Genomic DNA, 19,376 nt, shown 5'->3' with positions numbered 1-19,376 from the left:
ACATTGTCTGCGCCCCCCCCCCCCCCCTCCCGGACAGCCGGGCGGAGTGCGGTGTGGCCTCGCGGTTAGAGGCGCCAAGTCACGAATTGCGCTGCCTCTCCCGCCGGAGGTTCGAGTCCTCCCTCGGGCATGTGTGTGAGTGTTGTCCTTAGCGTAAGTTAGTTTAAGTAGTGTCTTAGTCTAGGGACCGATGACCTCAGCAGTTTGGTCCCTTAGGAATTCTCTCTCTCTCTCTCTCTCTCTCTCTCTCTCTCTCTCTCTCTCTCTCACACACACACACACACACACACCTTCCGAACACTCATTTTCTGTCGCCCTCCTGATGCACGTAGTGAGTCAAATGGTTCAAATGGCTCTGAGCACTATGGGACTCAACATCTTAGGTCATAAGTCCCCTAGAACTTAGAACTACTTAAACCTAACTAACCTAAGGACATCACACACACCCATGCCCGAGGCAGGATTCGAACCTGCGACCGTAGCAGTCCCGCGGTCGTAGTGAGTCATTGGCAGATAATATTTTTGCTGTCACAACTATTAAGGGAAGGTTTAGTATCTTTCGTTTAAAAAAATCGATTTGTTGAAATTACATTTTTGGATCCATGAAAGTGTTTAGAATCCACCCCTGAAACGGTTTTTCCAAATACGGAATGGAAATGTTGGTTATTTGCGGTTGAACAAAAAAATGCACCTGCACTAACTTTTTTCTTTCCGAGAATGAGTTATTGTACTGGTGCTTGGAAGGAAACACCCAAAATTCATGTGAAAGTTTGAACGCGTGTGTTTGGAAGTTAGCCCCCAAGCATGTGCATTCTGTTGCGAAGACTGTGGAGATTGCGACTTTCCTGGCGGTGAGCAGCTTCAACGAAGGGTATTCAGCAATTCCGAAGACCATGACAACGATGGACCTCACCCTGGGACTCTATTCGACGCAATTCGCCAAGCTTTCGGACGACCACCGGATTCAAGCGGCCGAAAACCGCTTGTCACCGGCCGTACGAGCGGCTCTGAAGCAGCGCAGAATGGCCAAGATCGAGCAGAACACCCTCTATGAGGAAGAGGAAGGACTAGTTTATGGACCCAGTATAGCAGTTGGAATGTAAGTTGCACAATATTGCATTTATATGTAATCAAAACTTCAAACGTGTTTTCTCGAAATGACTTTTTTTTCTATCGCGCGGTATGGTAACTTCAAATCTACTGAACCGACTGGCATGATTCATTGCTCCGACGAAGATAACTAAATTGTCTAGGAGTTGTACCACTTTTATTCCGATTCATCAACTATAATTATTTTTACTAGGCTGAAGAAGTCGAAAAATCGATGGAAAAAACCCTATTTTTTAATGGCCGACATTTTGTTTGCTATGGTCCAAATAACTTAAGCAAGGTACAACTCCTAAAGAATCTTATATACTTCGTTAACGTCTACTCAGTTTTGATTTCAGACGAGCCGGCTGACCTGTGACATACCGCGCGTGGAGGTCTACATCCAAATGTTGTTTCGTTCCTCGTGGTCGTGCGGTAGCGTTCTCGCTTCCCACGCCCGGGTTCCCGGGTTCGAGTCCCGGCGGGGTCAGGGATTTTCTCTGCCTCGTGATGGCTGGGTGTTGTGTGCTGTCCTTAGGTTAGTTAGGTTTAAGTAGTTCTAAGTTCTAGGGGACTTACGACCACAGCAGTTGAGTCCCATAGTGCTCAGAGCCATTTGAACCATTTTTTTGTTGTTTCGTTCCGACGGCACTTCCGCCTTTTGTCTTCGACATTTTCGGTCTAAATTATTCCAGTTTGTAGAGGAAATATCAATAAACATTTTGAACAAATTTGAAATTGACATCTATAACACATCCCGAGAAAAAAATTCTCATAGAACACGCTTTTTTCCGGCAAAGATAGTAAACCTCCCCTTGACACGGCACTTTCAAGTAATCCTTAGTAAAGACTGAACTTGCGACCCTTGCTAGTCTATCGAGTGTGCTGTTGTTGTTTAGCGTACACGGACTCTTTAGAAAGAGGCCGGCTAAAAGAGCGTGGAGCAAATGGCTAGTTCGAAGAAGTTGTGTGACGACATACTTGGCCTCGGACATTAGAAGAGACTAAAGTGTGTTGTATTGCAATGGAAATTTGAACTGTGAAGTTCTCATTTATGCTCTTACCCTCTTTGACTAAACATTTTTCCAGTGTTGTTTACAGAAGAGATGCGTGAAACCGGTTGGTTACGGCGTGGTTAATGATTAAGGTGCTTGTTTTACATCTACATCTACATACATACTCCGCAAGTCACCGTACGGTGCGTGGTGGAGGGTACCCTGTACCCCTACTACTCATATCCTCTCCGCTTCCATTCGCAAACAGAGAGAGGGAAAAAATACAGTCTGTATGCCTCTGTATGAGCCCTAATTTGTCGTATCTTATCTTCGTGCTCCCTACGGGCAATGTTTGATGGCGGCGGTAGAATCGTTCGGCAGTCAGCTTCAAATACTGGTTCTCTCAATTTTCTCAATAGTGTTTCTCGAAAGAATGTCGGCTTCCATCCAGAGATACCCATTCGAGTTCCTGAAGCAGCTCCTTTACACTTTGGTGTTGTTCGAACCTACCGCTAACAAATCTAGCAGCCCGCCTCTGAACTGTCTTCTTTCAGTCCGACATGGTGTGGATCCCAGATACTCGAGATGTACTCAAGAATAGGTCGCACCAGCGTCCTATATGCGGCCTCCTTTACAGGTGAACCACTCTTTCCTAAAATTCTCCCAATAAACCAAAGTCGACTATCCGCCTTCCCTACCACGGTCCTCACACGCTCGGTCCATTTCATACCGCTTTGCGACGTTATGCCCAAACATTTAAACGACTGGACTGTGTCAAGCAGGACACTAATGATACTGTATCCGAACGCTACAGGTTTGTTCTTCCTACTCATCCGCATTATCTTACATTTTTTCACATTTAGAGCTGGCTGCCATTCATTACACTAACTAGAAATTTGGTCTAAATCATCTTGCATCTTCCTACTGTCACTCAACTTCGATACCTTACCGTACACCACAGCATCAGCAGCAAACAACAGCAGGTTGCTGCACACCCTGCCCGCCAAATCATTTATGTATGCAGAGAACATTTGTGTATATAGACTCCAATCTAGTGGTCGGACTTGGGAGCTTTTGCAGGTGGTCAGATGGCTTCATGGCACTGAATAGTGGTTGTTTTAACCCTGTGTCGCTGGTCTAAGAGAGGTTGGTGGCCCTCTTTAGCATTTAGCCTAGGTGTAGCAGGGCTTAGAAATTATCCAGTCCGCGAGCAACCGTTTCCGGTGGAGTCAACAGAGCAATATGTCACACCGCACTGCGCTACGAGTTCGTGGGTTCTGACCCCAATCACGATGAGGTTTCACCGGATGTTACAACAGCTCCGACACGACGGACGAGAAGGAAGCTTTCAAGTGTGCACAAAATGCCTTCGCGGCCAGCTACGGCGTCGTGTTGTTGGCGCCATTAAATTTGTTGACGATTGGAGGGAGGATGGTGTGTTAACGCTGATGAAACAGTTTGCAGTATTGCAAGCAAAACTTGTAAGGTTAGTAAGTTGATGCTGCACAGATTACAGAAGGAACGGACACGACGCGAAGTGGAGTAGGAATCAAAAATCTTCCCCAAGTAAGATGAAACAATGTGCTCACAATAAATATCCCAACGATGATATGTATAAATTTGTTACTATGCAGTACTTTACGTAAAATTATGAACAATACAACAAGATTGTTTCTTCAGATTTCATATCTTTTCCCGACTTTGTTTAGTGCTATTTTGATTATTTTCACAAGGGGTCCGATTTTGGCAGCTTTTTTCGAACTTGCTAGGAGCAAGGCTTTTAAAATATACTTCTTCTAATGAAAAGTTTTGATCGTATTTTCTAAGAGGGAAATGCAAATGGTGCACAACATTAGAAAAGTAAATATTACATCCTTAAAAAACACAATGGTTTAATACTTTCTATTTTAAAAATAAATAAAAAAGAAAATTGGGGTCTGGTTTTGGGCACGTGCCTCTGTTTATATACATTTCTTTTTGATTTATATCCTATCAGAATTTAAAAAAAGATAAAAAAACCAAAAAAGAAACAAACGAACACCGACCCTCAAACGAGGGTTGTCTAGAAAGTAAGTTCCGACCAGTCGCGAAATGGAAAACGCAGTTAAAGTCGGAAATGCTTCATTTGCAACTTCTACCACCGCTCTGATTTACACATTTGTTGTAGCTTTGAACAACTTTTCAGTACCATCGCCATAGTAAGCAGCTGTGTTTTCCACCATTCAGCCAATTCTTTACGCTCATCTGCTGCTCTCTGTCTGTGCCGTAATACTGTCTTCATAGTCAGCGGCTCATGTCAGCAGATATGAAAATCAGAGGGAACCAAGTCTGAGCTGTAAGGAAGGTGACCAGACACTTACCATCGAAAACGAGTGCGCGGCCGAGAATTGTCACGAAGACGATGACAGTTACGTCATGTAGCGTTGGATGAAATCAGGCGTAATTTCTTGGTGGGCAGCCATACTTGGAAGAATACACTATTTTCTAGGTATTGTGCGCTCCGAACTGAGAAGTGCAACGTGAAGCGATCGACGGAAATACTAGAGACACTGCCCAACACATCTGTGGAAGGCTTCATAGGAGTTTCACTGTGGTTCCCATTTCGCGACCGATCGGAACATACAAGGAGCGTTCAGCAAGTAATGCAAATTTTTTCTCAGCCAATTTCGATTGCAATATGTCACATTTTAGACAGCCATAGTGCAATATTCTCGCTTCAGCCCCCTGTCGTTTATTGAAGTTTCGATAGGTGGCAGTGCTATACATAGCTTTTAAAATGAGTGTGTAACGGAATTCCGTTCCAAGCAGAGAGCTGTCTTGGGTTTCTTTTGGCGGAAAACCATAACATCGTTGATATTCATAGGCGCTTGCAGAAAGTCTTCGAAGACCAGGCAGTGAACAAAAGCACGATGAGTCGTTGGCGAGACGTTTGTCATCATCGCAACAAGGTCCGATCTCCCGCATGCCAGCCGGCCGGACTCAGCTGTGGCTCCTGCCACGTTTGAACGTGCGGACACTCTCATTGGAGGTGATAGACAGATCACAATCAAACACCTAGCTGCTTAACTGGACATCTCTTTCGCATTGCTGACACACTCGACACCAAAGACAATAAGAGAATCTAATCAGCTTCACAGTCAGAGTCAGAGAGTGCTCGAAATCTGAAGGCAATTGCTTACGCGTTACAAGGCTGATTGTGACAATTTTCGTCGAACATCGTCACAAGCAATAAAACTTGAGTTCATCACTTCGAATCGGAAACAAATCGGCAGTCTATGCAGTGGTGCCACGTCGCCACTCCTCCGAAGAGAAAGTTCAAAACCTCACTCTCAACGAAGTCATGGCGACGGTCTTCCGAGACCGTGGAGGGGTTATACTGTTTGATGTCCTCCTTCATGGTGCAACGATCAACTATGATGTGTGTTGTGCTATCCCCAGGGAATTGAAGAAACAAATTCAGCGTGTTCGTCGCCACAACAATGCAACTTACCCTCCTCCATGACAACGCAAGGCCTCACACTAGGCTGCGCACCCGAGGGAAGCTTATAAAATATCATTGGACTGTTCTACCTCATCCACCTTACAGCTCGGATCGCACTCCTTCAGACTTCTCTCTGTTTGGCCCAATGAAGTACGCTCTTTGCTGGAAGCAGTGCGTGGGTAATGGGAAGGATACTGCTGCAGCAAGACGTTGGCTTCGAAGTCGACCAGTAGAGTGGTACCATGTGGGCATGTAGGCCCTCTCAATAATGTGGAATAAGGCCGTCGCGTTCAAAGGAGATTATGTTCTAAATAGGGTTTTGTTGCCAAAAGAGATGGGAATGATATGGCGTATTGGGATGTTGAATAGAGCCAACTTGCTTCCAGAAAACAATTTGGCGCATTACTTACTGTATGCCCCTCCTAAAAAGTAGGGGATTGTGATGAACTTCATCTGCTCAAAGACAACGCAATGCCTCACATATGTCTGGCATCAAACAGGGGCTGACAAAACTTCATTAGACTGTTCTTCCTCATCCATCGCACAGCCCAGACCTCGCACCTTCCATCTGTTTGTCCCAATGAGGGATACATTCTGCGGGTAGCAGTACCTGGATGAAGGGGAGAGTATTGATGCAGCAAGACATTGGCTCTGAAGTCGACTGGTGGAGTTGTATGTAACATTCAGGCATACAGTGCCTCCCATTAAGGGGGGTAGGACGTCAAACGGGCCGACTTGGAGCAAGAGAGGCACCACAGGACATTTTAATTTCCTGTGTCTATACTTTTACAAATAAATTCATAAAACTTTGTCAGAATGACCAGCGAGGATTGAGGACTCACACTCATAGCAGTGGAAGTTCAAAAAAGTAGCAAAAATCCCTTTTTTAACATGTGAATTTCATCATTTTTTCACTTACTACTGGCTGCATTTGTTTCTGTAGGTACACTTTTCTTCCTAAGTAAGAGAGATTCTTCGATGAATTTTTCACAGCATACAAGCAGTACTTACAGGTGTATGAAACTCTAGAATTTTCCAAATCTATTAAAAACTGTGGTAAAAATTGAGATAATTAACTATAAAATTTTAGTTTCTTCTAAACTTGAAGTTTAAAATGTAACAGTTCATTCATTTTTTCATAAATTAAATAAACTCTAGAGTTTCATACACATGTAGCTATAGTTTGTATGCTGCGCAAAATTCATCGAAGAATGTCTCTTACTTAGGAAGAAAAGTGTACCTATAGCAACAAATGCAGCCAGTAGTAAGTGAAAAAATGATGAAAATTCACATGTAAAAAAATGTATTTTGTTACGTTTTTGAGCTTCCACTGCTATCTCCATCTACGTCTACATCTACATGATTACTCTCCAATTCACATTTAAGTGCTTGGCAGAGGGTTCATCGAACCACAATCATACTATCTCCCTACCATTCCACTCCCGAACAGCGCGCGGCAAAAACGGACACCTAAACCTTTCTGTTCGAGCTCTGATTTATCTTATTTTATTTTGATGATCATTCCTACCTATGAAGGTTGGGCTCAACAAAATATTTTCGCATTCGGAAGAGAAAGTTGGTGACTGAAATTTCGTAAATAGATCTCGCCGCGACGAAAAACGTCTTTGCTTTAATGACTTCCATTCCAACTCGCGTATCATATCTGCCACACTCTCTCCCCTATTACGTGATAATACAAAACGAGCTGCCCTTTTCTGCACCCTTTCGATGTCCTCCATCAAGCCCACCTGGTAAGAATCCCACACCGCGCAGCAATATTCTAACAGAGGACGAACGAGTGTAGTGTAAGCTGTCTCTTTAGTGGACTTTTTGCATCTTCTAAGTGTCCTGCCAATGAAATGCAACCTTTGGCTCGCCTTCCCCACAATATTATCTAAGTGGTCTTTCCAACTGAAGTGGTTCGTAATTTTAACACCCAGGTACTTAGTTGAATTGACAGCCTTGAGAATTGTACTATTTATCGAGTAATCGATAAATAGTACAATTCTCAAGGCTGTCAGTTCAAGCTATGAGTATGAATCCTGAATCCTTCCTGATCATGCTTTCAAAGTTTTATGAATTTATTTGTAAAAGTATAGACAGTAGAAATTAAAATGTCGTGTGGTGCCTCTCCTGCTCCAAGTCGGCCCGTTTGACGTCCTACCTCCCTTAAGGTGGGGCAAGACAGTCGCATCGAACGGCGATCGTTGAAAAATAGGGTTTTGCAGCCAAAAGAGTGGGAATAACATGGTGTATTGTAATCCTGAATCAATCCGACCTTCTTAAAAAAAAAAAAAGTTATTGATTGGCGACTCCATGGAGTGTTCTGTGCATCACGACCAGGTAATGGATATAATTGGAAGGAGAAACAGCCTTGGTCGTATTTTTTTGTTTTATTATCCGCAAAATCGATTTTCGGTCACTTAGTGACCATCCTCAGTGCCGTAAGATACAATTATGTGATCGCTCTAAGCTTGTTAATACCAGTGCCTAACAATTTTAATTGTATATTACAGGACTCAGGATGGTCACAAAGTGACCCAAAATCGATTTTGCGGATAATAAAACAAAAAAATAGGACCAAGGCTGTTTCTCCTTCCAATTATATAAAAAAAAAGTTGTTGCATTACCTACTTTCTGGAAACCTCTAGTGTGTAGAGCATGTGGGATGTGTCGGAATGGGAGGCTGGCCTTACCTGCGCAGCGGGTGCGAGCGGTGGTTGTGGGACCTGCCCCTGGGAGAGACCCTGGTCTCCGACAGCGGCGGCGGCGGCGTGGGCGGTCCGTTGGCCAGCGCGGAGCCGCCGCCAGTTGAGCCCCCACTCCCACCGCCTACGCTGCCGCGCTCCTTGAGCGACGGCGTCTCGGGCGACGAGTTGACGACGGTGACGGAGGAGGAGAAGCTGCTGAGGTTGAGCGAAGAGTCGCGCCGGTCGTCCAGCTCGTCGCCGTCCTCGTAGCCGCCGACGGAGGAGTCTGTCTCGGAGAGGCGCGGCATGGCGCGCGCGCCGCCCAGCGCGCCGGCGCACGAGTCGAGGCTGCGGAAGCCGAAGGACGAGGACGAGCTGGTGGACGAGGAGTCGCGCTTCTGGTGGAACTGCGAGCGCCGCTGCGGGCCGGCCGCCGCCGCCGACGCGCTCGTGTCCTCCAGAGACTTGGTCTGCGGCAGGCGCGCCGCCGCCGCCCCCGCCCCCGCCGGCGTCCCCACGGGCGAAGGCGTGAGGCGGCGCGCGCGCAGGCCCACCCCCGCGGGCAGCGTGCTCCAGCCGGAGGGCAGCGGCAGCGGCAGCTGCGGGGGCGGCGGCGACGGCGGCGGGCTCGCCATCTCGTTCTCCACGACGAGCGCGTTGCTGCGCGGCAGGAACGGCGTCTTGCTGCTGCCGCCGCCCCCGCTGCGCAGCCTAGGCGCCGTCTGGTAGCGCTGCGTCGTGTCCTGCCGGCACACACACCGCACTACCTGTCAACTCTGCTTACCAACCACATCACGGTGAAATTGGTCTGCTGGACACGAATTCTACTTTTTTTTAGACAACATAGTTGCTTGGAGATAGCAGCGATTGGTTTACTTATAATCAATCAATCAAAACGGGTTTCAACCCGCGATGGGGTCATCTTTAGGGCCATTTACACCATTTGCTCGCTCGCTGGAGTTGTCACCCTGCCTGTGCAGTGGGCAGTCTGCAGGCGTGAGCTAAATCGGTGCAACAGAACGGAGAGAACATTTTATCTACATGTTTCGACATGACTGTGCAGGGTGACAACTCCAGCGAGCGACCAAATGGTGTAAATTGCCCTGAAGATGACCCCATCGCGGGTTGAAACCGGTTGGCAACAAAATAAATAACGCGATTGTGACTGTCATTTTGATTGATTGATGAATTCTACTTATTTCATGCTAGCCATAGGGGCTGTACAGAATTATTCGTAAGTAGCTCCAAATTCTCAGAAGAAGACTCCACGACAACTACACGACTACACGACTCTGATTACTTTGAAGCAATTAAGCATATTTTTGCAGAAGTAGACCTCATGGTAGTCTATTTGATATCCCGTTTGTCCATTCCCCACTCTTTCTTTGACTATAGAAATTTGGACAAAAATCTTGTGTGTAATTTCTAGGGAGTTTTATTTCCGATCCACTCAAACATTTGACCAAAAACCAAACACATGTCAATGTACTGAATGCCTCTCCACGTTTTCAACTCAATTTACGCGTGCTCATTACGGGCACCGCTTCTGATATTATGTACGTGCAATTCATTTAAGTCGCTGCTGCTGCCCGGGAAGGCTTGTTGGGTTGCCACTCTGCAGGCGTGAGCTGAATCGATCATACAGTACGGAGAGCACAATTTATCTACATGATTCCACACGCCTAATGTCTGGTCGTGCGTTCTCCAACTGTGCCACAACACTTCTTACGCATCGAAACTTGGAGAGACTCTCTATTCACTGATATGTGACTTTTTTTTGTATGTTTCCTGATTTGTGCTCAGTCATCTTCTGTAACTCCAAAAGTATTTATGAATAATCCTGTAATAGGCAAAATCGAGGCAGGGAAACGAAAGGAACACTTAATAATAAACTGTCTACTCTCTTCTCAATGGCGTTGTTGCTATGCCCATGTAAGAACAGTAACTGTGCAGATTTTACCAAAAAGCTTTAGGCTTTTAGGGGAGACAGGCTGCACTATTGTTGTACAGACTTCATGAAGACAAGGCACAGGAAACAAGACCTTCAAAAGGCAACTAGCAACAGGCAAATGGTTATTCCTTATACAGTGGAGGTAAACAAACACCGTCCGAACAGGCCCTGAAGTCCCAGCGGTACCGACCAGCCGCCGTGTCATCCTCAGCCATTAGGCGATACCGGATGCGGATAGGGAGGGGCACGTGGTCAGCACAGTGCTCTCCCGACCGTTGTCAGTTTTCGTGACTTGTGCTGCTACTTCTCAATCAAGTAGCTCCTCAACCGGCCTCACGGGGGCTGAGTGCACCCCGCTTGAAACAGTACTCGGCAGACCAGGACGGTGACCCAGTCAAGTGCTAGCCAAGACCAAAAGTGCTTAACTTCGGTGAACTGAGGGAACCGGTGTCACCACTGTGGCAAGGACGCTGGCTACACAATAGAGATAGATAAAGTAAAATCACCAATCGTGCTATCTACATTGCGTAAACATGACGAGACCTATTACTAAAGAGTGGAGAGACTTCGCTGTATACCTGCTGAATTCGCTTTTTCTGGGACATAGCATCGAAAATGGTGACGATCATCAAAGAGAGGCACGAGAAAGAATGTGTGGCCCATACGAAGCCGTCCCAGTATTTGCAAAACAAGAATCTGGATTTGCTATTGCTTCGCTGTAGAACGGAAAGCTCCTGGTCCAGATTACATTCACAACGAAGCGCTGAGAATATCAACAAAACTGTTCCATTCCTCACATATCTGCTTATTGAATCACTAAGACAATGAAGAATTTAAGCAGTCTCAAAGTCAGCATAGGATTTGATAATTCAGAAGAGCATAGATAGTGATCCAATTGTTCCTAAGAGCTACAGATCACTCTGTCTTCGTAGCACTTTGTACAGGAGCGCTTGTCGTGCTTCAGACCATAGTCCCACAGGAAGACACACTGCCTCAGAGTAAATTCTGCTTCAGAAAGACAGACCGTAGACGACGCCTTAACTTTTCTCTCAGAACTGTGGACTACTGCAGCGTCAGGTCTGTGATGGCTCGCACGGTTTACCCGTTTACGACAACCACCAGTCCCAAAATCTTTGTCCCAGAGCTCCGTAGATCAGTGCGAAGAGCGCAGTCTGGCGTGGGGCACAGTATTCAGTGAAGCAGTTATCCACAGAGAGCTAACTGGGGAAAATTTTCGGGACCTTAGCATTGAGCCATTGCTAACAACTCTGTACAAAAATGCCCAGGTTTCAGGTTATGGTTGCAGGAAACTCAATAGCCAGGCTGAAAATGAAAGCGTGTGTGAAAGTGGTTCTCAGATATTAAATTGGAAATCACAACAAATAAGACTACCTACATGGTCTCGGAATCCTTCTCTGAGAACTAGTGGAGCTCTGGTGCGATGCACTGAGATCTGTAAGTATTTAGGCGTACACTTGTATGACAGGGGTAACTTTGACATGCATGTCTCTCAGACATATCAGAAAACTGGTAAAGCTATGTGAAAATTGGAAATACTGGGCGTCGTGACGTTAGCATCCTATTGCAACTGTTTAGATATGATGACGCATTCTTCACTGCAACAATAAGGTTTGCAGCCAGCGTCTGGGCACCCTGCAATACAGTCGTAAGTCACTTCTTAGGCGTACATAGAGGAGTGTGCTGGTAAGGAGCCTCGGGAAACACCGATGGAGGGACGTTTGATTATACTAGGTCAACGGATATCGCGGTATCTTTATAGGCATAGCAAACGGTATCTTCCTAAGGCGAGAGAAATTACTGGTCAGGAAATCACAAACGAACTAGAGCTAAAATCACTACTGTCGCCATAATTGTCTTGAGATATTCAGCAACTGTTTAGATAATTGAGACAGTTCTGATTTATTATTCGGCCTATGTTATCCACTCAGTCTTCAGGCAACGAGTGGCCTGCCGAGACTATCCGACCACCGTGTCATCGTCAGAGGAGGATGAGGATAGGAGGGGTGTGGGGTCAGCACACCGCTCTCCCGGTCGTTATGATGGTATTCTTGACCGAAACCGCTACTATTCGGTCGAGTAGCTCCTCAATTGGCATCACGAGGCTGAGTGAACCCCGAAAAATGGCAACAGCGCTTAACTTCGGTGATCTCACGGGAACCGATGTATCCAATGCGGCAAGGCCGTTGCCCCCTATGTTACACGTTTTGAATTAGATTACATGTTTCGATCACACTGGATCATGTTCAGATCTAAGTATCTGCGTCAGCAACCAGTTTCGTCTACCCAGAACCACATGTCAGAGTACTCCGTTAAACGGTTATGAGTACACAAGACGGGTTCCTGACGCAGCTACTTAGGTCTGAAGGTGATCCAATGTGATCGAAACATGTAATCTAATTAATAACGTGCAGTTGAGACGGAACAATAAATGAGAATTTACACCCATTCTATTCCTTCTCCGTCGTCGGTTCCTGGTGTTCCATCTGCTGTGCGCTCCCGCTAACTACGTCCTTAGGCGTTCCCTTTTCGGCACGAAGCGCCTGTCTGTCCGTCTGTTTTATCATAGTTCATGGACTGAGTTCCAGACAGTGCTCGGCAATGGCTGATTTAGTTGCCTATCTGTACGAGGTGTGGCTAGAAAAAAACCGGACTAGTACTGGTGAAACAATAAAACGAATGCAATAAGGCTGAAAGTCGCGTGGCCTGTCACGTGACTCTCGCTCCGCCTACTGCTCGAGTTTCATCTGCCTCCTGCACTCAGTCTGCCCGTGGCGTCTGTTTTAAGTAGTTGAAGTTTTGTCTGTGCGTCGGAAAATGTTGAGTGTACAGAAAGAACAGCGTGTTAACATCAAATTTTGTTTCAAACTAGGAAAATCTGCAAGTGAAACGTTTGTAATGTTACAACAAGTGTACGGCGATGATTGTTTATCGCGAACACAAGTGTTTGAGTGGTTTAAAAGACTTAAAGATGGCCGCGAAGACACCAGTGATGACACTCGCACTGGCAGACCATTGTCAGCAAAAACTGATGCAAACATTGAAAAAATCGGTAAACTTGTTCGACAAGATCGCCGTTTAACAATCAGAGCAGTGTCTGAGTTAACAGGAGTTGACAAGGAACAAGTTTACCGATTTTTTCAATGTTTGCATCAGTTTTTGCTGACAATGGTCTGCCAGTGCGAGTGTCATCACTGGTGTCTTCGCGGCCATCTTTAAATCTTTTAAACCTCTCAAACACTTGTGTTCGCGATAAACAATCCTCGCCGTACACTTGTTGTAACACTACAAACGTTTCACTTGCAGATTTTCCTAGTTTGAAACAAAATTTGATGTTAACACGCTGTTCTTTCTGTACACTCAACATTTTCCGACGCACAGACAAAACGTCAACTACTTAAAACAGACGCCACGGGCAGACTGAGTGCAGGAGGCAGATGAAACTCGAGCAGTAGGCGGAGCGAGAGTCACGTGACAGTCCACGCGACTTTCAGCCTTATTGCATTCGTTTTATTGTTTCACCAGTACTAGTCCGGTTTTTTTCTAGCCACACCTCGTATCTGGTGAGCTGATGTCCACTGCCCTAGTTGTTTGGACAATGTACAACGTGCTACGTTGGCAAGGCATATTATAAATTCATGTTCTCCGCAGTCTCACGTCGTGTAGAAAGCCTGATTTTACGTGAGACTACTGAAATGAATACAGTAAGAGTAGTGAACACCACAGATGATTCACCAGCGTCGGAGTTAACTCCAACACAGAGGACGAATAGAAGCAGTGGATGTTTGTCCACTTGTAGCACAACCAGTAAAATTAATGAGGGAGAATTTGTAGGTGCCGGCCGGAGTGGCCGAGCGGTTCTAGGCGCTACAGTCTGGGACCGCGCGACCGCTACGGTCGCAGGTTCGAATCCTGCCTCGGGCTTGGATGTGTGTGATGTCCTTAGGTTAGTTAGGTTTAAGTAGTTCTAAGTTCTAGGGGACTGATGACCTCAGAAGTTAAGTCCCATAGTGCTCAGAGCCATCTGAACCATTTTTTGAATTTGTAGGTGACCCATGCAAGAGCATGCTGCCGGGAAGTGGTGTGGTGGATCAATTAAGTCGTACTGGTTGACCCGACTGCCACTGTGGACGACAGCACTAGCTCACATGTGGCCCAAACTGAGTGCTGACGTGCGTCGTAGGTGTAGGATTCCACAACAGGTGCTCCCTGCAGAATATAACTTCCTTAATTCTGAGGTATCCCTGCGGTTTAAGAGCAGGAACTGCCAGTAAGCCGTCTGGTGCGATGGTAGTGTAAATGATCAATAAATGTAGCACAATGGTTTAAGGGGTTGGGTGGTTTCCTGTTTAAGTTTACATTTAATTTTACCTATTATTGTAAGCGCTTACTGCATTGCAAATTAGGAAGTGGAAGAAGGTACGAATTTGTACGGAGTCACGTAGTATTTGCATTTCCTTACGTTTTTAATTTTATATTCACAGAGTCAGTAATTTACTTTGTCTCGAGACAATGTGGTGCGTGTTACTGTTGGGTAGAAGGGAAGCGTGCACTGCACGTCCCAGTGCAAACATGCAAGCACGCCGCTACTGTTTATTTCAGGCGGCGGTCGCCGGCATGGTTGCTGCTGTAATAGCAGGTGAGTTGAGTAGCGAGAGCACACTGAAATATGCGTGAGGACTGTATGAGTAATCACGTTTTTTGTCCGATTGATCGGATAGCAAGTACCATTAATTTACTTTGGGATGAACAATTTTTGGTGTGCGTTAAATAATATGTTACAGTCACATTTCTAGTGTTCCATTGCGGACCTTCCACGTTGAGAAAAGATCTGTACAAGCAAGACTACTAAAACGGTCTCTCTGTCCAGGAACAGTTGCATGTTGGCCTCCAGGTCCATCTATAGCGTGTCCCATAAATATTACGACAAAATTCGTGGGGGTTGTAGAGGGTGTCTTGAGGAACAAGTCGAGGATAGGAACCCGTGTCCAGGAACGTCATCCAACGAGAATACAGAACGTCGAAGTTATAGGCACCGGCGCCTGCCATTAGGCAAGCCCTTCCGTAGCAAACGTGACTTTGTACGATGACGGACCATACGTGGAGCGCCTCGCAGTGTTGTTTGTCATTCAGTGATCGCGACTCCTTGCCACGATCGCCAATGGAGAACATGGAGCTACCTGCTGCGTAGAAAGGCTGTGTGTCCTAAGAATGCGATACGCTGTTGCCTCAGCGGATGACTGTTTCGTACACAGGTTGCCATCTGCAGGTTATTTTTCTGCTGTATACTAAAAACAATGGAGATTTTAGACAGTTGCAAGAGAAAGACAAACTGCGGATGGGAACCCGTGTCCAAAACCATCATCCACAGAAGAAACAGAACATAGTATTCGTAGGCGACACCGTTTTTCTACGCAGCAGCTAGCTCAATCTTCTCCACCGGCGATCGTGGCAAGCAGTCGTGATCACTCAGTAACAAACAGTATTGCGAGGCCTTCCGCCTAGGGTTGGTCAGCGTACAAATCCACATTTGCTGGCGATGGGGTTGCCCAGTGGCAGACACCGGCACCACTAACTTCCACACTCTGTAGCGTCGTTGGATGACGCTTCTGGAAACGGATTCCCCTCTTCGATTTTGTTCCTCAAGACACCCTCTACAAACCTTCGAAATTTATCGCAACACTTTTGCGACAACCTGTATATTACGAAATCGCTAACCTAGAACATAAATGCAGGTTGGCAATCTGACAGCTTCTTGGGTCAATAAAAACTTGATTTTCAGTATTTCGGGTAATAATTGGCCGAATTCAAAATTTAAAGTGCTGTCGGAATCTACTCATTAAGCGGTATAATCTTACGTTTAACACAATAAGTCAAGTATTAATGTTTGAAACTATATATAAGCGTGCCTAACCCAATGAGTACAAATTACCCACTTAGTGTGTTCCAACAAACTTTACAAACATTTTCGAAACTTTTTTCGATGATACACTCTCCCCGCCCCCAAAATAATGAAAGGAGAGACACTTATAGCTTACTACATTTTCGCTCTTCAAGCAATAAAGCTTTAATATCACTCACGACGCTATAGGTTCAGTACTTCTTTGCGACTAAATCTAATCGCAACACATTTTTCAGACAGTATCCACGACACACAGTTCAGGAGATGTGATATCATATAGACTGAACTGAATGAAAAACTAGCTTTTCTAATAACGGAGTGCAAATTACCCACACTATACTCGTGCAGTGTTTGTTAACAATGGAAAGAACGTGAGGTAGTTTCTGGTTTATTATTATTGCGTTGGTGCGTAAGTTCGTTGCGTTTTCCCATAAGATAATTAAACACAACACATCCATATAACAGAGGCTTTAGTGATCAACAATACGTTCTCCTTTTTCTATTTACAACAGTATTCCAACATTCGGATAACTTTTCCATTCTGCGACTGTAGAAATCGCGTGGTTTTGAGACAAAGAACTCGTCGACCCATATTCGGAGAGCATTTCCTTCCCGGAAGCAAGTTCGTTGAAGATTGTTCGATAGAGGCGGAAAAGGTGGAAATCTGAAGATGTAATATCAGTAAAAGGTGGGTGCGGATGGCTTCCCAAGCCAATTCCTGTATAATGCTTTTTGTCAGTCTAGCAGGACAAGAGGCCGTTACCGTGGAGTAGCATCACTTCACGCAGTCTTCCTGGTCGTTTTCCTTGGAGTGCATCTGGAAGACGTCACAGTTGTTGACAGCAAATGTCAGCAGTGATGGTTACACCTCAGAGAAGCATTTCGTAACACGCCACACAGCCGCTGTTTCATCAGATGCATAACATTATCTTTTGTGGGTATGCGCAGGTCTTTGTGCAGGGAGTTCCTACTTTCTTTGGGCTCAGCCGTTCCTTTCTTTTCCACATGTGAGCACAAAGACACCATTTCTCGTCACCAGTGGCGATACAGGATAGGAATGGTCGGTGTTGTCAACGAGCCAACTGATGACCAGCAAGCAAAGATGCTCAAATGCCACCGGACGATTTTTGTGATTTTCGTTTAGAGCATGCGATACCCATAAACCCGAATTTCGAACCTTCCCGATTAGATGCAGATGTCACACGATAGCGGAATGATCACAGTTATCACATCTGCCAGTTCTCGAGTGCACTGACATAGGTTGTGCGTTTAAACGGTCTTCATAAAATCCCGAAGGGCTTCCCGAAAATGGAGACTCACTAATATCAAAACGAGCCTCCTTACAACGAGAAAACCATTTTCTTGTCGTGCTCTGTCCAATGGCATTATCCTTATACGCCTTGCGAACGTTTCTGGCTGCCTGCGCCGCTGTCACCCCTCTATTGAATTCAAACTGGAGAATATATCGGAAATGTTCCAGTTCATCCGTTTGGCACTCCATTTCCTATCGTGCCAGCTCATGTCACTATCTCCAGATGACAAAACGACAATACGTAAACTCAAATACACTACTGGCCATTAAAATTGCTACAACAAGAAGAAATGCAGATGATAAGCGGGTATTCATTGGACAAATATAGTATACTACAACTGACATGTGATTACATTTTCAAGCAGTTTGGGTGCATAGATCCTGAGAAATCAGTACCCAGAACAACCACCTCTGGTCGTAATAACGGCCTTGATACGCCTGGGCACTTAGTCAAACAGAGCTTGGATGGCGTGTACAGGTATAGCTGCCCATGCAGCTTCAACACGATACCACAGTTCATCAAGAGTAGTCACTGGCGTATTGTGACGAGCCAGTTGCTCTGCCCCCATTGACCAGACGTTTTCGATTGGTGAGAGATCTGGAGAATGTGCTGGCCCGTACAGGACCTGCAACATGCAGTCGTGCATTACCCTGCTGAAATGTAGGGTTTCGCAGGGATCGAATGAAGGGTAGAGCCACGGGCCGTAACACATCTGAAATGTAACGTCCACTGTTCAAAATGCCGTCAATGCGAACAAGAGGTGACCGAGACGTGTAACCAATGGCACACCATACCATCACGCCAGGTGCTACGCCAGTATGGCGATGACGAATACACGCTTCCAATGTGCGTTCACAGCGATTTCGCCAAACACGGATGCGACCATTATGATGCTGTAAACAGAACTTGGATTTATACGAAAAAATGACGTTTTGCCATTGGTGCACCCAGGTTCGTCGTTGAGTACACCAACGCAAGCGCTCCTGTCTGTGATGCAGCGTCAAGGGTAACCGCAGCCATGGTCTCCGAGCTGACAGTCCATGCTGCTGCAAACGTTGTCGATCTGTTCGTGCAGATGGTTGTTGTCTTGCAAACGTCCCCATCTGTTGACTCAGGGATCGAGACGTGGCTGCATGATCCGTTACAGCCATGCGGATAAGTTGCCTGTCATTTCGACTGCTAGTGATATAAGGCCGTTGGGATCCAGCACGGCGTTCCGTATTACCCTCCTGAACCTCCTGACGCTGCATCACAGACAGGAGCGCCTGCGTTGGTGTACTGAACAACGAACCTGGGTGCACCAATGGCAAAACGTCATTTTTTCGGATGAATCCAGCTTCTGTTTACAGCATCATGATGGTCGCATACGTGTTTGGCGACATCGCGGTTAACGCACATTGGAAGCGTGTATTCGTTATCGCCATAATGGCGTATCACCCGGCGTCATGGTATAGGGTGCCATTGGTTACGCGTCTCGGTTACCTCTTGTTCGGATTGACGGCACTTTGAACAGTTGACATTACATTTCAGATGTGATACGACCCGTGGCTCTACCCTTCATTCGATCCTTGCGAAACCCTACATTTCAGCAGGGTTATGCGTGTTGCAGGTCCTGTACGGGCGTTTCTGGATACGGAAAATGTTCGACTGCTGCAATGGCCAGCACATTCTCCACATCTCTCACCAACTGAAAACATCTGGTCAATGGTGGTTGAGCAACTGGCTCGTCGCAATACGTCAGTCACTACTCTTGATGAACTGTAGTATCGTGTTGAAGCTGCATGGGCAGCTATACCTGTACACGCCATCCAAGCTCAGACTCAATGCGCAGGCGTATCAAGGCCGTTATCACGGCCAGAGATGGTTGATCTGGGTACTGATTTCTCAGGATCTATGCACCCAAATTGCGTGAAAATGTAATCACATGTCAGTTCTAG

General features: G+C 46.0%; 1 protein-coding gene across 1 annotated transcript in view; it reads right to left on the bottom strand.

Moving 5' to 3' along the window:
• Positions 1–19,376, bottom strand: part of LOC126235490 (uncharacterized) — a 586,979-nt gene that overhangs the window by 107,880 nt on the left and 459,723 nt on the right. Inside the window, exon 4 of the mRNA XM_049944210.1 lies at positions 8,262–8,998. Within this exon, the coding sequence (XP_049800167.1) occupies positions 8,262–8,998 (737 nt within the window). The remainder of the gene's footprint in view (positions 1–8,261; positions 8,999–19,376) is intronic.

Source organism: Schistocerca nitens, chromosome 2 (genome assembly GCF_023898315.1).
Source record: "Schistocerca nitens isolate TAMUIC-IGC-003100 chromosome 2, iqSchNite1.1, whole genome shotgun sequence".
In the NCBI taxonomy this organism is placed as follows: Eukaryota; Metazoa; Arthropoda; class Insecta; order Orthoptera; family Acrididae; genus Schistocerca; species Schistocerca nitens.
Note: the sequence above shows the minus strand (reverse complement) of the source record. Positions and strands in the feature narration are given on the sequence as shown.